Source organism: Episyrphus balteatus, chromosome 3 (genome assembly GCF_945859705.1).
Source record: "Episyrphus balteatus chromosome 3, idEpiBalt1.1, whole genome shotgun sequence".
NCBI classification, from domain to species: Eukaryota; Metazoa; Arthropoda; class Insecta; order Diptera; family Syrphidae; genus Episyrphus; species Episyrphus balteatus.
The window spans coordinates 128,187,440-128,204,824 of NC_079136.1; the positions used below are offsets into that span (position 1 = coordinate 128,187,440).

General features: G+C 28.7%; 1 protein-coding gene across 4 annotated transcripts; it reads right to left on the bottom strand.

Annotated features, from left to right (window-relative positions):
* Positions 1 to 354: 354 nt before the first annotated feature.
* LOC129914315 (uncharacterized) lies at positions 355 to 17,148 on the bottom strand. Of its 4 annotated transcripts, none has more exons than XM_055993499.1 (2): positions 16,970 to 17,148; positions 355 to 3,062 (listed from the first exon to the last, which is right to left on the bottom strand). In XM_055993499.1, exons 1-2 carry the CDS (start codon positions 17,067 to 17,069, stop codon positions 1,696 to 1,698), a joined length of 1,467 nt encoding a protein of 488 aa, XP_055849474.1. In that variant the 5' UTR covers positions 17,070 to 17,148; the 3' UTR covers positions 355 to 1,695. The 4 variants fall into 4 exon arrangements, with proteins under 4 accessions (XP_055849474.1, XP_055849477.1, XP_055849476.1 ...); XM_055993502.1 differs by lacking the exon at positions 16,970 to 17,148 and adding an exon at positions 13,478 to 14,197; XM_055993501.1 differs by lacking the exon at positions 16,970 to 17,148 and adding an exon at positions 13,469 to 14,196.
* Positions 17,149 to 17,385: the final 237 nt, after the last annotated feature.

Consider the following 17,385-nt stretch of genomic DNA (forward strand, 5'->3'; position numbering starts at 1 on the left):
ATATCAATTGGATATGCACCGTTTTGTTTGTTTGTTTAAATCAAAGTATGTACTTATTTAATTCGCTACCAAAATGTTATAAAATTTTACGTATTCGAAGTTTTTAAGGTAACAATGTCTACAAAATGAAACAATTTATTCCTTATTTTTATTGATTCAGCAGATTTTTGTTTTTTAAGTTTATGTTTTATTTATTTAAGAGTTTTTTTTCTGTTTGATATTTTCCTTGTCTTTGAATATTTAAACTTCATTGTGAAGGTAACAAACTCTAGAGTCGTTTTCATTTAAGTCTCAAAAAACTTCTTATACAAAATTGAAGGTCTTTAATTAAAGGTCAAAGATTTTTTTTTCAGATTTTTGGAAATTTCCTTCCAATTTTGACTAAATATTCGTCTTGATTTCGAACTTTATATCTGCATGCTCATCAAGAGTTCAGCGGCGCAATGCAGCTATCAATTTTTACGATTTGTAAAATGTGATATATTTTTAGGGTTAAGTGTTGGTAATTCACCACATTTCAACTCGTTCAAACGAATAGCCTCCGAAAAATCTGCAGAAAATATTTCCATTGCAGTTTACAGAATGTTAATCTTTTCTCGAATTTTCCAAGTGAATTGTTTTTTTGATTTCGAACTTGATTTTATTTCGAGTTCGAATCTTTCAAACAGAATTAATTTCTTGTTTTTCTAGAAACTGCATATAAAAGTTGAGGAGTCAAGACATAATGACAGTTGATGTAAATAAATAGCCAGTTTTGTTTGAACACGAGTTTTTGATTAGTTTCGAAAACTTAAAAAAAAAAACTTTTGTGAAAATTCTTTTAAAATCGTGTTCTCAAAACAACTTTGCCCTTTGAAAAATCATATGAGAGACTTTTCGAATTAATTTCGAAATTTTGAAATTGAATCATCGAAACATTTCTTTGTCTAGTCTTTTTTACACTTGTCCTTTCGAAACTTCATATAAAAGTTGAGAGAAAAACACCTTAAGCTATCAGACATCATGACAGTTGTTGTGTTTCAAAAACTTTAAAAAATCTTTTGATCCAGAGATAACTCGTCGCACTATTTAATTTCTTGTGAGATGTTCACTAAAATTATCGTGAAAAGAAGATAATTTTCCATTTCGAAAACTGAGAAAAGTTCGAATTTCGTTCGAAATTATATTGGAAATCAATTTTATGGCTTTCGATTTTTAAAACTCAACGTGAAGAATAAACAAATAAAATATTTCACAAGCAATATTTTTATCGATTTTTCGAATGAGGCATGACGCCCTTAAGTAACTTCCTTAGATTAATCCATGAAACATAATTATTTGAACTCTTCGAATTCTCGACAGAAAGAATGTCGGAATATGTTTGTGTAAAATCAATAATTCTATCTTTTATGATTTTTAATATTTTCGAAATTTTGTTCGAAATGTCAAAAAATAGTTCTTGATGTGTCAAAATGTTAAATCTTGGATCTTAATGGCCTCTTGATAGATTTTTTTTTACCAACAACTGTCATTATTTGAGAATAATCATTCTTATAACTGATTTATTTTTGTTTAAACAAAAAAATGTACATATAGTCGTACTTCCTCATCAGGTTTGTTTAACTCACAAATATTTTTGTTTTGTTTCCTTGTTCCTATTTAAAGCTCTACTTTCTTTCGAAAAGTCTTTTCCTACACAAAATATATCCAATCTTACTATAAAAATGAACAACTCAATATTAGTACCAATACAGCAATAGGAAATATAGCATAAATCTCCATTCTCGGATGACATGTTGATACCAAATAAGTTATATCATCTTCTTCATGTTCAATACCATCTCTTGTTGGTACTTCCACCACAACAATTTCATTTGACAAAAATGTTATTGGAAAAGTACAATTCGTACTATTCACACATCCACTGGAATTATCAGTTGAATTCGAATATTGGAAAGTTGGTTTGTAAATGTCGAAAATTGCATGAATATCATTTCGAACTAAATCATTGTCACTATAAAATATATAATAATAGTAGCCATCTTCGGTAATTTCATGTTTTGACATCATTCGATGTGATCCAGTTTCAAGAAAATGAACACTCGTACATAGATTTGATGGAGGAAATCCTTCGGCAAGTAGAATATTTCCATTATAACAGTCGAATAAACTATTTTCGAAACTCGATATCGAATTTGATTCATTTTCGGTATAGTTGAGGGCATTTCCTCCATGGACGTATTTTCGATCATAAACATGATCACGTTTCTCACGATGTTTGTACAACTGATCGTAGACTTGTTGTTTCTTTCGTTCATATTCGGTAGCATGACGTTTTTGGAATTCTTCTTCATGATGACGCCTTGCACGTGGAGATCTAGTGATTTGTTCTTCAGATTCTGTGTCAGGAATTTCGTCAGTCTTATTTCTAGTTGGTTTTCTTAACTTTCTACTCCTCGATCGAGAAGTTGTGATGGGATTTCGTGTTGTGGTAGTGGTAGTATCATCATCACTAATTTCACCTCCATGATTTTCCAATTCATCTAAATTCACACTTGAGGCGTTTTTTATTTCCAAAGTATCTTCGAAAAATACTCGAACTTGTTCATGTCCATGGGCCAAATTGGTACCAACTTTGTTCTTATTGTGTTCTAATACTCCGCAGGTTTTCAAAGTTTTCTCACCTCGCACCACTAAAATTCGAGATCCATCATAACGTGAACAGAATCTTAGATAGACCTTAGCTCCTTTCAAAAGATAGAAGCCCCAATATTCGAGTGTATCATCTGGCAGGGTCATGGACTTTTTCAATCGAATATGTTTACGATTTGTCGAAATCTCCGGTTTACTGTGCAATTGGAAAGCATTGAAATGCGTGCTCATACGAAGTGTATGCTGCTGACAGAAGATCGATGAAATACCATCACGAATTTCAATGATATCCGACTCAGCAACGGGATAAGTGACATCAGCAAAGACTGATTTTCTTAGATAGAGTGGAATTATGATGAGAATTGTAGGAAGGATGACGATGAGAATGCAGAAAACTATGACCCGTTTGACGCCATGCATTTTTTGCGTTTCTGAAATGAGAAAGAAAAGTATTTTTTAGGGTTTTTGACCTCAATACAAATTTAATCATATCTTTTGGAACGTTGCGTTGGGTGACTTTTTAAGGTCAACAATTTGATAGCGCTTACAATCTTCATAAATTGATAAGAAGAAATCATTGACCTACATATTTTATTATAATTGGGGAAAAAAGTTACAATCGAGTAAGATATCAAAAGAAAGCTATTTTCAAACTCTACTAACAGGTGAAAACCAAAACTTCCTTGGTGCTCTGGTTACGGATATTTTGCGATCAAAACGTATTTTTCCTATCCAAATTTTTCACCAAGCATTATTAAATTTCAAATATCTTCGGGTTGTTCGAAGGAATGAGGTCATAGTGATAGTCAACAGGCATTAAGCATTTAGGAACAAAAACTGGAAAAATATTTTTTTTATGATTTTCGAAAAAATCCCAGGTTTAACTCCTGGCCAAAAAAAAAATGCATTTAAAAAATATTCTCCAAATCCGTCGAGTGAGGTATCAAATGAAAGGTCTCATTGAGTTCTTTAAAAATACGAAAACCAAAATATCTGTTTAGGTCTAGTTTCTGAGTAATTTCAAACCAAACATATTTTTTCATTGTTTGTATAATAAAAAAGTAATGAATTGATTTCGAATAAAGTATCTAAACAATCTAAATGAAAGTATTCGCAACCCAGTTGCACAATAAATTATTTTTTTGAATTTTAAAAATGTCAGCAGTTAGTCTTTGATAATACCAAATTGTCACTGATACAAGATAAGACTAAATAAAGTGGCTACAATCAATCATTTTGATGTGATTAGGTATGACCTAATTGAAGTTATCAAACAATTTTAATAAACAAGGACTTCTACCTAACATTAATTGTTGTTTCGAAAAAATCTATCAAATTTAAGTTATCGACAAACAATTGGAGAAGAAATATTTTACCTAAATCATTTCCGATAAATTGTTATTTAAAAGTTATTACAAAATCGTAGTTATAACTCTTTGAAATCAAAGTACAAAACCAAACTAAAAATATAAGTAATTTTTTTTTCGTGTTACCTTCAAAATAATAATCGACAGACTGCATGGTGGCGCTCAAACTTTATCCAATTTATATTAACTTTTCAAATTTTTATAAATATTGACATTTAAAAAATGTGTTTTTTCCACTCACAACACTTTCGCTCTTAAGACAACAAAATCAAAACAAAAAACTCTTAGCAACGAACTAAATAAATTTTCCAAAGAATTATAAATTTTATTGATAATCCATTAATTGATAACACTTGAGTATAATGAAGAATGCCATTTTTTAAACTGAAAAGTTCATAATTTATTTTGTATTGATTAACGTGTCGTCTCACTATCAAATTTTAATCATTTCGAAAAAAATAAGCTAGACAGGCAACAGCTGATTGTTGTTGATTACCAAATATACGAAAACGAACTGCCAATGAGCCTCTCATGATCGCCAATAACCACTTTAACTCTTTAGAGTATTTGTATATAAAAAATATTAGGCTTATCGATTTTACATAACATATCGTTTTAATTTAAGTGAGATATCAAGCCGGCAAAATTAATATAAGTTGTGCATATGGCTGTGACATGATACTCAAGACGACAGGAATTAACAACTACTAAAAAAATTAATATAAATTTAATCTGAAATGTGTTGACGCGAGACGCAAAGTACGATTATATGTCTCTGCAAACTGATAGAGGAAGGTGGTTTTGTTTGTTTTGATCAATTCAAATTGGTGTTGACACTTTAAAGCAATAGAAGTACAAAACGAATTCGAAGATTCGACGGTTAATAAAAATTAGAAATAAGAACAAATAAAAAGTTATAAAAAGAAGATTTTACCTATCTTACACGGATGATGCGCACATTAAATTTCACCTTAAAAATACCGCCTTAAAATAAGGTGATATCCGCTTAAAATAAGGTGATTACACTTAAACTCAGTTTAATTTAATGTGAACTTCATCTTATTATAATGTGAATTTTCATCTTAAATTATTATAGTCACACTTTACCTTTACTTGCAGTTTATCATATTCATTTCCAACAGTGAGATATCACAGTAGTAAGGCACTGGCCTTACTACTGACCGGCGGCTATCAGTTTTTTTTTTTTTTTTAATTTGCCCATTCAAGAAATTAATGTGACTTGTCACCTTAATTTAAGGTGATGCCACATTAATTGAAGGTGAAAGTCATCTTAGAAAAAAACCAAGCAGAAATCCGTTTAAATTAAGATGCGATCCGCTTAATTAATTCTATGTGGTCTGTTTTCTCCGTGTAATTGTTGAAACCATTTTCCAAAACTCAAATCATCAGACTTGCTTTCGGAAAATGAATATTATAAATTTATTTTCCTAAGATTTCTTGAAAGAAGAAACACCAATAAAATTTCATCAAATTTGTATTAGTAACACCCAGATTGTTATAAAAAATCTAAATAGATCTACTACTTTAATACAATACGTCCGAACCCTGTTAGAATACTTTGCTTTTAAGCGGAAGACGTTATGATAAGTAGATATTAAACATTTTTTTGGTTGTCAATCGATTTATATTTAAATCATCACTTTTGAAGTCAAATATAGTTAAATGATATGTAAACACTATTGAACAACAATAAACTAGTTTTTTAATTATTGAAACGCACTAGAAAAAAAAGACCCAAAGTAAAATATTATATTAGCTTGTAAAACACTTTTAGTTTTGTAGAAGAAGATTTTTGTTAACAATTGATAATCATAACATAATAGAGTTATAAGGGTTTAACTTATTTCCAGTGATTTTGTATGCATCCGATTTTAGTTTTAGGTCTTTTAATAATGGAATTCCGAATATTCAGTTATTGAATTGGATTTATGTCTTAGCATTTTAATTAGTAGAAAAATTCTTACAAAACAAATTTTGCTTTAAATTTTAACAATATCTACAATAAAATGAATACAATTCAATTTTACAACAAAAATGGTATCCGTATCTACCTGCTCATTTAAGCTCTGTCTTAATACTATAATACCCTGTAGAAATTTCAAACTTAAAGTATTAATGTATCTTTTAAGTATCTTGAATAGGTAAATACTCTTTTTTTATCGACTTTGTCCATAATATCAACTGTGAATAACAAAACAAAGCAAAACGTATGGTAATCCCTAAATAAATATTAACACTTAAATTATCAACAATAAGGTGACGAAACAAGAGTCAGCTTTTAAGAATTGAAAACTTACAAAGCAAAACAATATTACTTTGTTGAATTGCCTTTTGACAATTTGCTCTAGTTTGTTTAGTCATTGATATGTAATTGTTTGCATGTAAAAGTAAAAAATGTTGCCAGTCGATTATTTTAATCGAGGTTAAATATTATTGAATCGAATTATAAGATGATTTGTAAAATAAAAGTGTAAAATAAATTTATACAAGAAAATTTTAATTTTATTTAGTAGTCTTTTTTTTTATTTTAATTTAAATAATTTTTGTTATTAATTTTTTGTATTTATAATTTTAAGTGCAAAAATTTTAAACAAAAAAAAAAAAATATTAAAATAAAAAAAATAGGAATAAAAATAAAATTTACTTCCTAAATGAATTAAACATCGAGAAAAGTATGAAAAATGAATTCCTTTTTTAGTATGCACTTTTAGAAAAAAAAAAAAAACTGAAAAAAACCACTTCAAATAAATTCAATATGCATATTCATTTTTCAAAACAAAGTTGAAAATATTTTTGAAAATTTCACTATTGACTAATATTGAAACTACATACATAGTGAAAACTTTGTATTAAAAATGTTGTTTGATTAAACCATTCCAAAAAATTCGATCATCGTCAATTTGTTACTAAATATATTTGCTATTTTTGAAAAAAAAAAGACATTTAAAACTTTGAGTTCTTAATTTGGACTGTATAACTAATTTTTTAAAAAATCGTTTTTGACTTTTCTAATTTCAAATCCGAAAATGTATATAACATCAAAATTGTTTGAAAATAATTGGAGGAGACTTATTGACTTATTTTAACTCTTGAAAAAAAAAAAAATTAAAAAACGCTCTAATAGAACATTGACACAATACAAAAACTCTTAGGCTAAACGCACACATGCGATTTCAGTCGCGCGATTATTTAGTCGCAAAAATGGATCACACGGATTTCAATGCCGGTGAACACACATGCTTCTAAAAAATAGCCGCGATTTAAAAATTGAAAATTGTCCCATTTTTTTGGCGACGCGATTGTCGCAAATTAAAATGGAACAAATGGACCAGTATAGTTGTGCACACACTTGCGACTAAACCGAAAACGACTAAAAATTAGCAGTCGCAAAGAGGCCAAACCATGCGCACACATGCGATTTTCAACCACTCGATTTTTTAGACGCAAAAAATGAAACACATTATTTTAAATGAGAGCGCACAGACTTGCGATTTTAAAATCGCAAAGTTTAAAAAAATGGATCCAGTTCTATTTTTCGCGATTTTTTTTTGCTGTACATAAGGATATATTATACAGAAAATAATGCACCTGTCCGCACGTGCGACACTTGGAACAATTATTTTAAGTACAATAATGGATATTACTAGAAAGTGTTGTATAGTGTCTCTTTTTTTATAAACGATAAGAAATTTAAAAGGACAATTCCATAAAATTCATAAAAATTTAAGAGAAGGCCCTTAGGCTAGGCGCACACATGCGATTTTCAGTCGTTGCTACTAAAAAATCGCAGTCGCAACATAAAATTACCGTGCACACACTTGCGACTAAAAAATCGCTAGACTATTTTTTATTGCAAGAAAAAACATTATGTTTGGCAGAAAAAAAGTTGACCGTTTTTCGATAAAAAAAAATGCATCATCTCAAGATCAAAAGAACCAGGAGATACTCACTGTTCAAATCTAATGGTCAAATGACCGCAAAGAAAACAATCACGAAATCCGTTCGTAATGGAAAATTTCATACAAATGTTATCTACGATCGGATTTTATGATAAGGTGAATTCATGAAATGGTGTAAGCTCTGGTAAAGTGGTAAAGTGATAAATGTCTCAAAATTTGGTAAGGGTTTGACAGCTTGTTTACCAGATTAGAAATAGAAATAGATTCTCTGCAATGTGTATGTATGTATCTTATTTTAGGCCCCACGAGTACCATTATTCGACCAAAGCACTGAATACTCATTCTATAGTACTGGGTAAATCTCTGAGGGTCTTCTCTTAAATTTTTATGAATTTTATGGAATTGTCCTTTTAAATTTCCTATCTTTTATAAAATAATCATTTTTATCAAAAAAAAAAAAACAAAACCGACTTCCATGATTCAAAATGGGGTTGTATGGTTTTTTTTAATAGTTCCTATGGATTTAACTGAACGAAATTGAAATGGGACCACACTGCAGCCGCTAGCTTTCCAATACAAAAAGAATTATCAAAATTGATTGACTCTGTCCAAAGTTATGCGGTAACAAACATTAAAAAAAAAAAAAAATACAGACGAATTGAATACCTCCTCCTTTTTGGAAGTCGGTAAAAAGAGCCACTATACAACACTTTCTAGTAATATCCATTATTGTACTTAAAACAATTGTTCCAAGTGTCGCACGTGCGGGCAGGTGCATTATATTCTGTATAATATATCCTTATGTGCAGCAAAAAAAAATCGCGAAAAATAGAACCGGATCCATTTTTTTAAACTTTGCGATTTTAAAATCGCAAGTCTGTGCGCTCTCATTTAAAATAATGTGTTTCATTTCTTGCGTCTAAAAAATCGAGTGGTTGAAAATCGCATGTGTGCGCATGAATTGGCCTCTTTGCGACTGCTACTTTTTAGTCGTTTTCGGTTTAGTCGCAAGTGTGTGCACAACTATACTGGTCCATTTGTTCCATTTTAATTTGCGACAATCGCGTCGCCAAAAAAATGGGACAATTTTCAATTTTTAAATCGCGGCTATTTTTTAGAAGCATGTGTGTTCACCGGCATTAAAATCCGTGTGATCCATTTTTGCGACTAAATAATCGCTCGACTAAAATCGCATGTGTGCGCCTAGCCTTAGAAATTTATCCAGTACTATTGAATGAGTATATAATGCTTTGGTGAAATAATGGTACTCGTGGGGCCTTAAATAAGATACAAACATAAAAACACATTGCAGAGAATTTATTTCTATTTCTAATCTGGTAAACAAGCTGTCAAACCCTTACCAAATTTTGAGACATTTATCACTTTACCACTTTACCAGAGCTTACACCATTTCATGAATTCACCTTATCATAAAATCCGATCGTAGATACCATTTGTATGAAATTTTCCATTACGAACGGATTTCGTGATTGTTTTCTTTGCGGTCATTTGACCATTAGATTTGAACAGTGAGTATCTCCTGGCTCTTTTGATCTTGAGATGATGCATTGTTTTTATCGAAAAACGGTCAACTTTTTTTCGACCAAACATAATGTTTTTTCTTGCAATAAAAAATAGTCGCGCGATTTTTTAGTCGCAAGTGTGTGCACTGTAATTTTATGTTGCGACTGCGATTTTTTAGTAGCAACGACTGAAAATCGCATGTGTGCGCCTACACGGAGAAAACATAACGCCAGGGATAACTTTACTTCTAGTATATTTAATCAGAATAAAGTTGAATATACCAGAAATAAAGTTAAATATACCAGAAGCATAGTCATCCCTGCCTTATTTTTTCTCTGTGTAGCCTTATGGTAATTCCTTAAAATAATTCTGTTAAATGCTTGTGTAAATATTTGTTCCTATTCTGTTAAACGTCGAAGGATTGTGGTCCAATCAGTACAAAATTTAAACAAACAGAAATCCATCGGAAATAAACAGTGGTATAATCAATACTTTATAGGTACTCAAGAGAAAGAAATATTTAAGCAAAACTGATATTATCTTATTTTCTATTTGTTTAAAACCTTCTATGGTTTGAAAAAAAGTAAACATTTCCTAGAAGCTAAATTTATTTTTACCAACATAAATCTTCTTATTTCGTCAAAATACACAGGCTGTATTGTTTTATCTACATTAATATTTTGACAAAAATAAATAAAACATTTAGCTTAGAAATATAACAATTAATGCAGATAAGATAAGCAAATTCAAATATTCAAATAATATGACAATTTTTTTTATCTTGATGTTTAGCTAAAAAGCTAACAAGTAGGTACTTAATTCCTTGTCAACATGGAATATTAATTACCTACCAAAAATACTATTGTTGTTATTAACTATTTTGTTTTTTCTTTTTCAAAAAGAACTCATTTAACGATGAATTTAACTGATTTTAATTAAAAAAAATGTCATAATTTTCTCTAAAAAAAAAAACTCAAACATTAACGCCCAACCTAAAAAGCATTGATTTTAAATTTAGATTTACACAAAATCCATCTCTGAACTCCACTTAAGTTTGATGAATAATTTAGACCAATTCTTATAAAATTTTTTATTTATATTTTTTTTCCATCGAATTCCTGTTCGTATCAGGTAAGTAGACACTCATACCTTCTTGTTTACGTTTAATATTTTCATCCATTAAATTTTGTATATTTTATATTTTAAGACAACAAAAACAACAAAAAATTCAAAACCCAACAACACTATATCGCTAAGAAAACGTGTTTTTTCCCTCAATCACACATAATTCTTTTAGGGAAATCTAATTTGCCTCAATAAACTTTTGAAAATTTAGATAAATAGCAAATGAGGCAGAAAATAAACAAAGAACTACACATAACTCCGAGAAAAAATAAACATTTTCATATAGAACACTCGATGAAGCAAGAAGAAAAACAACAACAAAAACAATAACAGAAGGTCATTCATTTTACACAATTTTTTTTCACACATCACACCCAAAGGCATAATGGCATAGTCATCTTTTTTTTTTTGTATAGCAGAACGTAGCGTGACATTATTTTTGTTCCATGGGATTTTTATTCAAATTTATTTTTATAAAAAAAAAAAAAAAATTAAATTATAAACATATTTACCTATTACCTTTTATTTTGTATGGTTGAATAAAAACACAATGTGACAGATGCATGTTTGACGTTGTGGATAAAATTCATTCAAATAAAAGAATACAAATATTTGAATGAATTTTTATTATTAATAATATTAAAAATGCAGAGGTTTTAAGGTGGCCAGAGTACTTTTGTCATTATTGTTAATTTTGTGTACAAAGTTACAGTCACAAAATTTAACTTGTAATGAAAATAAGAAATCTAAAGAATTCATACCAAATTCTTTATCTACTTTTTTTTTCCGAACAGTACCAAAAATTCTTTACTCAAACTTGCCTCTCAAACTTGCACGTTAAATATGCATATGCACTTTTATGTATTTTTAAATTTTAATTTTAAATTTAGTCGATATTGAAAAATTGAAGTTTTCAAAAAAGTCAGCAAAACATGTTCAAAAATTGGAATGAATTCACGTTTAAAAGTAGGTATAAAATTCCCTATTCAAAATAACTTCTTTGTGCTAAAAAGTGTTGGAAAAATCATAAGATTTTGACCAAATTGACGAAAAATATTCTTGGAATCGTTAAGGATCGCAGAAATGATTAAGGCTCCAATTTAAAAAAAAAAAAAAAATTTGTATGCTTGAGGAAAGTTATAAATCATTTTTAACAATTACTGGTCTATAAAAGACAAAATTGACAGAACTGAAAAAATTGGTTATTAGAATTTGACCCCATGTCGATCCGTTTCTTTTAATGTAAATCGGATCGACTTTTTTTTTGTGCGATTTTGTTTAAGGGTGTTTTTTTATAACGTGGATTTCCAGTGTTTTTGTTTTTATGTTGAAGATTTTTTGGGTTTAAATAAAGAGATATTAACTTTATTTAAAGCACATTTTGTTTTTTTTTTTTTTTTTCAATTAAGCAATATTATTTCTTTTAATCATTTAAGGGTAGAGTTCAAAGTGTTTTTTTCGCACGAAAGCTGAAAAAGAAAAATTAACAAAAAAGTAATATAGTAGTAGTAGCCCTATTGGTACCTAAAAACTTAGTACTACATAATTTTGGCAATATTCTCTCCTATCCAGTAAGCAAATAAAAAGTTCAGCTAACTTCCGCCATTTTGTTTTATGATTTGTTTTCTGCATGGGTTAAAATACTTTACCCATTTGCGCTTGCGATATTTAATTGGCGATTAAAGCACGTACTATTAGCCCCGTAGTTTCAACTTTTGAACTAATTTCAACAGGACGGATGTTTACGTTTTGTATTTCTTAAAATGGCGTTCATGTCAAAAGTCCTAACAAAAAAAAAATAGTAAAATGTCGGATTCTAGCTCCTTCCGTTTTGTTTATTTTAGTTTTTGTTTTGACCACCGATAGCGCATTTCAACTTTACCAATCGCCAATGGCATCGAAATTTTCGCATCCCATATACAAGATTTTGACATTTAATTAATGTTTAGTCTGATATAAATTTGTTTTAACTTGTTTGTGTCTTAACTGCGGGTCACTGTGGTGTATGTGTAATTTTTTTTAATTTAAAATATCTTATTGGTATATGGTAAACAAATTTTGTATTTATTAATTACTCTTCTTAAGAACCTTTGTCATTTGAATATACGAAAAAATAATCTTGATCACATTTTTGGGTTGGGTTTTTTCAATCTTTACTTCAAAACAAAGTCTGCCACAAAGCGTTGTCAAAATTTATGCTAATAAAAAAGAATCCAAGAAATAGCAAAGTAAAACGTTTTATTTTTACCTTTTTGGACTTTTCATCATGCTTTTTATTCCATTTTTTTTTTGTGTTTTAATAATTTCGCATGTTAATTTCATAATTTCATTTTTAAAAATTAGTAAACTGAAAAAAAAAACAACAAATGGCAACTCTATAAAAAAAAATTCTGCATTACTTAATTATTTATAACTTTTTCGTTTGAAAATAGAAGTACAAATCACCCTATTTAAATACAAAGACAAAAAAAAATCGTTTTTGCAATTAAATATCTAGGTGTTTAATATAAAGTTCACCCATTCGCAATTGCAATGAACCCATTCGCAAATCGAATTCCACATTTTGCAAACCAAATTCACCAATTTAGCTATCAGACATTTTGTGTACCTTAAACTAAAGAGTAAATTGTTAATAAAAAAGAGCGCACTCTATTTCATTTACTTTTGAGAGAAATTCTTTACAAAGAAATTTATAATAGAGAAATTTTACTGTTCTTAATATATATTTAAAAATCGTAAAAATCGTAATTTAAACCGTTTTCATAAAAACACAAATCTGGTCACCCCAAACACATAACATTCATACCCACAACGATTGAGAAAAACCCCAAAACCCTGCAGTCGCAGTGTCATCGGAAGCGATAATAATGAGGAAAAGAATATGATATATCTGACACTCACCACTCTTACCTACAACAACAACAATTGATGTTTATTTTGACGGATCCGGATCTAATGAGATTTTCTCTTGCACTTTTTGATTGACATACACACATAGGAACATAGATTGTATTTTATATTGTTATTGCACTTGAAAACAGGATTGGCGGCACCGAAAACGCAAAAAACAATATAATGATGCAGTCTGTGATAATTTAATTAAAATATTAATTAGATTTCAAAAAAAATAAAACAACAATGTTGTCATTCCTGTTTGTTGGTGTTGCGCCACGTAAGTTTTTCACTTCATTGCATTTCCTTATAGTGGAAATGATATTTATGTTAACTAATGCACTGTCAGCCACTACTTCTAGCATTAAACTTGAACTTGTCACTTTTAAACTATCTCTAAATAGTGCAGACGGATTTTAATGGTGCACTTAATTTTATACTTTTTTTGTATCGATTTCATTAATTTCTGGTTTTGTTTGATTTAACAAAAGAAATGTTAAACTTTATTCAATAACAATTTTTTTGATAAGAAAAACTAAACAATAAATTTCCGTCTATACATCAAATTACTACTCTGCTGCTGTTCAACACTTGCACCGCTTACACGTTCGTGATGTGATGTGTTGAAATGTGGGGAAATAATGTTTTGTTATAAATATTTTTTATTTAGGTTTTCTTTTCTTTTTTTTTTTTGGTTTTTTCTTTGGTTTAAACGTGGGTGGAAAAATAAAGAAAAGACAAACAGAAAATGTGGAAAGAGAAAATGTCAAATCGTAATGTCAAAATCAGCTGTGTTAACAAGAATGGTAGAATATGCGTACCAAAAGGCTGTGGTGAGTGGGAAATTATGTGATATTGTAAGGGGAAATTTTGTTATGGTTTGGATATTGAATAAGAATTTGTGTTGAAATCGGCTTTTCAGTTCAAAACGGTTACATTTTGAAACTTCAATCAGAGGAATTTTACATCCAAAGCAAAGTTTTATCTATGAGGTGTGCATAAGTTTTAAAAATTCGCATTATCAACCAATTCTAATTAAAAAAGTTTGAGGTTTCAATAGTTTCTGGTCTCTTTACCATACTTATGATGATTAAAATTCTGTTTTAACGTTGTTTCGAGATTAAAACAAAAAGCATTGGAAGAGAGAAGAACAAATAAAATAAAATACACGACTGGGTCGCACGTACTTTCTCTTGGAGTTCGAATTTTAAAATTTTTTTAAGACTTATTTATACAAATTTGGTAAATTTATTTGAAAATAAAAAAATTAAAAAAAATAAACATAAAATTCGTTCTTCAAATGATAAAAACAACTCTTTAAATAAAATCGAGCTCCAAAAAAAGTATGCAGTTTAATTACTTTCAATTTTTAGAAAAGAGATTTTCAAAATCGTTAGAGTAGAAACTATTAATCAACACCTTAAACCAAAATTTCAAAAAAATTCAATATCTGGTTTACGAAAATTCGATTTTTCAAAAAAATTTTTTTCAAAATTTAAGTTTTGGTTTATATAAAAATTATAAAAGTGCTTTTGTTTAAAAATTTCGTTGAGATTAAGAAAATCGTTTGGCAGAAAATCAGCTTAAAAAAACGGAAAAACCTTATCAGGAAACTAATACTTGATTTTTTTTTTATCAAAATCGTAGGAGCCGTTTTTGAGAAATTTAAACTTTTCCAAAATTATGACAGTTACCTATCGTTATTTTTGGTCCAAAAACCAAACAGCCCATAGCCATCTGTTTTTTTTTTTTTTTATAAAATTTATACAAAAAGTGGGCGGGAAAAAACTTTTGCAATAAATTTTACTAGAATGAACTAATCACATTAACTTATAAGTTAAATATTTATTTTGTTGACAAGATTTGACAATATAAGTTAGCTTTGTTTGTTTTTATAAATTACTCATTGTTTTGCCTGTAAAATTTGTTTATACAATATTTTCTTAAAAGAATAAAGATATAAACAAAAACTTTTATCTAATCTTAATTAAATTCACTGTTTTTGCAAATATTCCACAATTATGTATGTATTCTAACAATAATGGTTTATCATTATTTTATTATTCATTATAACAATTAGTCTAATAAAACTGAAGTGGTAATCACCTAAATAATGACATTTTGAAAACCAAATAATGCACAAATTACTGTTTGACGTTTTTTTTGATGAGATAAGTTAAACAATATAAAGATTTATTTAGATAAAATAACAGAAGACAAGGTACTCGTAGGTGAAGGCATGTATTTCAAAATAACAAATACCAATTGTCTTAAGAAAAAAATGTACCTACTTATAATAATTCCATCTAGAAAATAGAAAAATATCCTATTTCACGCTTTATAATTTGGGATCCTACAGAGCAGCCTCTTAGGACCTTTATTATTAATTATTCATCAAAAACTTTCAAAACTTATTCTATACTGACAGATTTAGAATCAAGAACACAAGGTGTAAAATTACTCAGGGACAGAGTTTTTCAAGGAAATTTTGAGTCAGTATTGGAGCAACTAGTTTCCAAAAGATAGATAAAGTTAAAAGCTGAAATTGAGAAGCTATGAGGTGTATAGAGAAGGTTCTAACTTTTAATTGGGGAGCGGGTCGAAATTCTGACTCCAAAGCTCTGGTTTTTAAAATTCTGTTTTTTTTTCTATTCTGTCTTTCAAAATTCTGCTTTTCAAAACTCTGCTAGCATACATTTATTTGACCAAAAAGTTCTGACAATTCTGTTTTTTTTTTTAGCATATGCACTTGCTAATGAAATTTACACCGCATTAACGTTATTCTCACATTAGTACTTTAATAAAGGATTTTTTTCCTGTCGCAAATATTTTTTTAAATGCATAGATCAGTCTTTCAACTAAAAATTTTATAGGTACCAATTAGAAACGATGTTGTATGATACAAAATATTCCTTTTCGTATTAAATTTTTTGAATATTCATAGTTATTTGAAAAATTATTACATTTTTAATTATTTTTTGAAAATTTTCAAATTAAATTAATTTTACATGCATACAAAAAATTGCAAAGTAAATAAGTACAATCAAATAAGCAGTAGATTTTTCGTGAAGATGATTTTACAGAATTCCGCAAAAAATCAAAAAAGTTTTAATATTTTTCAAACCCTTTTTTAATTTTTTGCAGGATTTTGAAAAGCAGAATTTTGAAATTTTTAAAGTATAAGACATTTAGTTTCTTTTATAAGAAATTTTTCGCTTGAAAAATTGTAAAATACACTGACCGGAGTTTGATAATTTCGAAACCATCAATATTTTTCCCAAAAGTTTCACTTTTTTTTACCAATATCCACATTTTTAGGTGACATGTTTTTAATTTTGTTTGACCATTCAACTGCTCAGTAAAAATTAAAAATACATTTCCAACAAATCTACGGCTGACCTGCATTGCAAGTCTTTATTTATAAATTTATTGATAACAATATTTGCTTTGGGGAAATTCCATCACTCTTATTTTTTTAAGAATGAAATTAATATTTTACCATTTACTTACCAATTTGATGAATATCAGGCATCGATACATAGTAATCCGCTAAATGATAATGCCTGTATCCTAAACGGTTATTAACCTTTGGTATCTTTTTCTCCACCATGATTCCAATTATTTTTTCTTAATTCTACTCTATTACAAAATAATACTAAATCACATCTGATCACATCGAATTCAAAATCCAAACTGATCCTTTGGTCATCCAGTAAAGAAGAAACAATTTAAATTTAAATATAAGTAAGTTAACAACATATAATTACCCATTCTATAGTACCTACTATACTACTGATAATGGGATGTTGATAAGAAGACATGGTTTGATTATTATATGGTTGTGACTCCCTCTTCTCTTAGATAGATTATTTATACAACATGGGTTGTAAGAAAGGTACAAAGATAAGTTTTTGTCAAGCTTGATG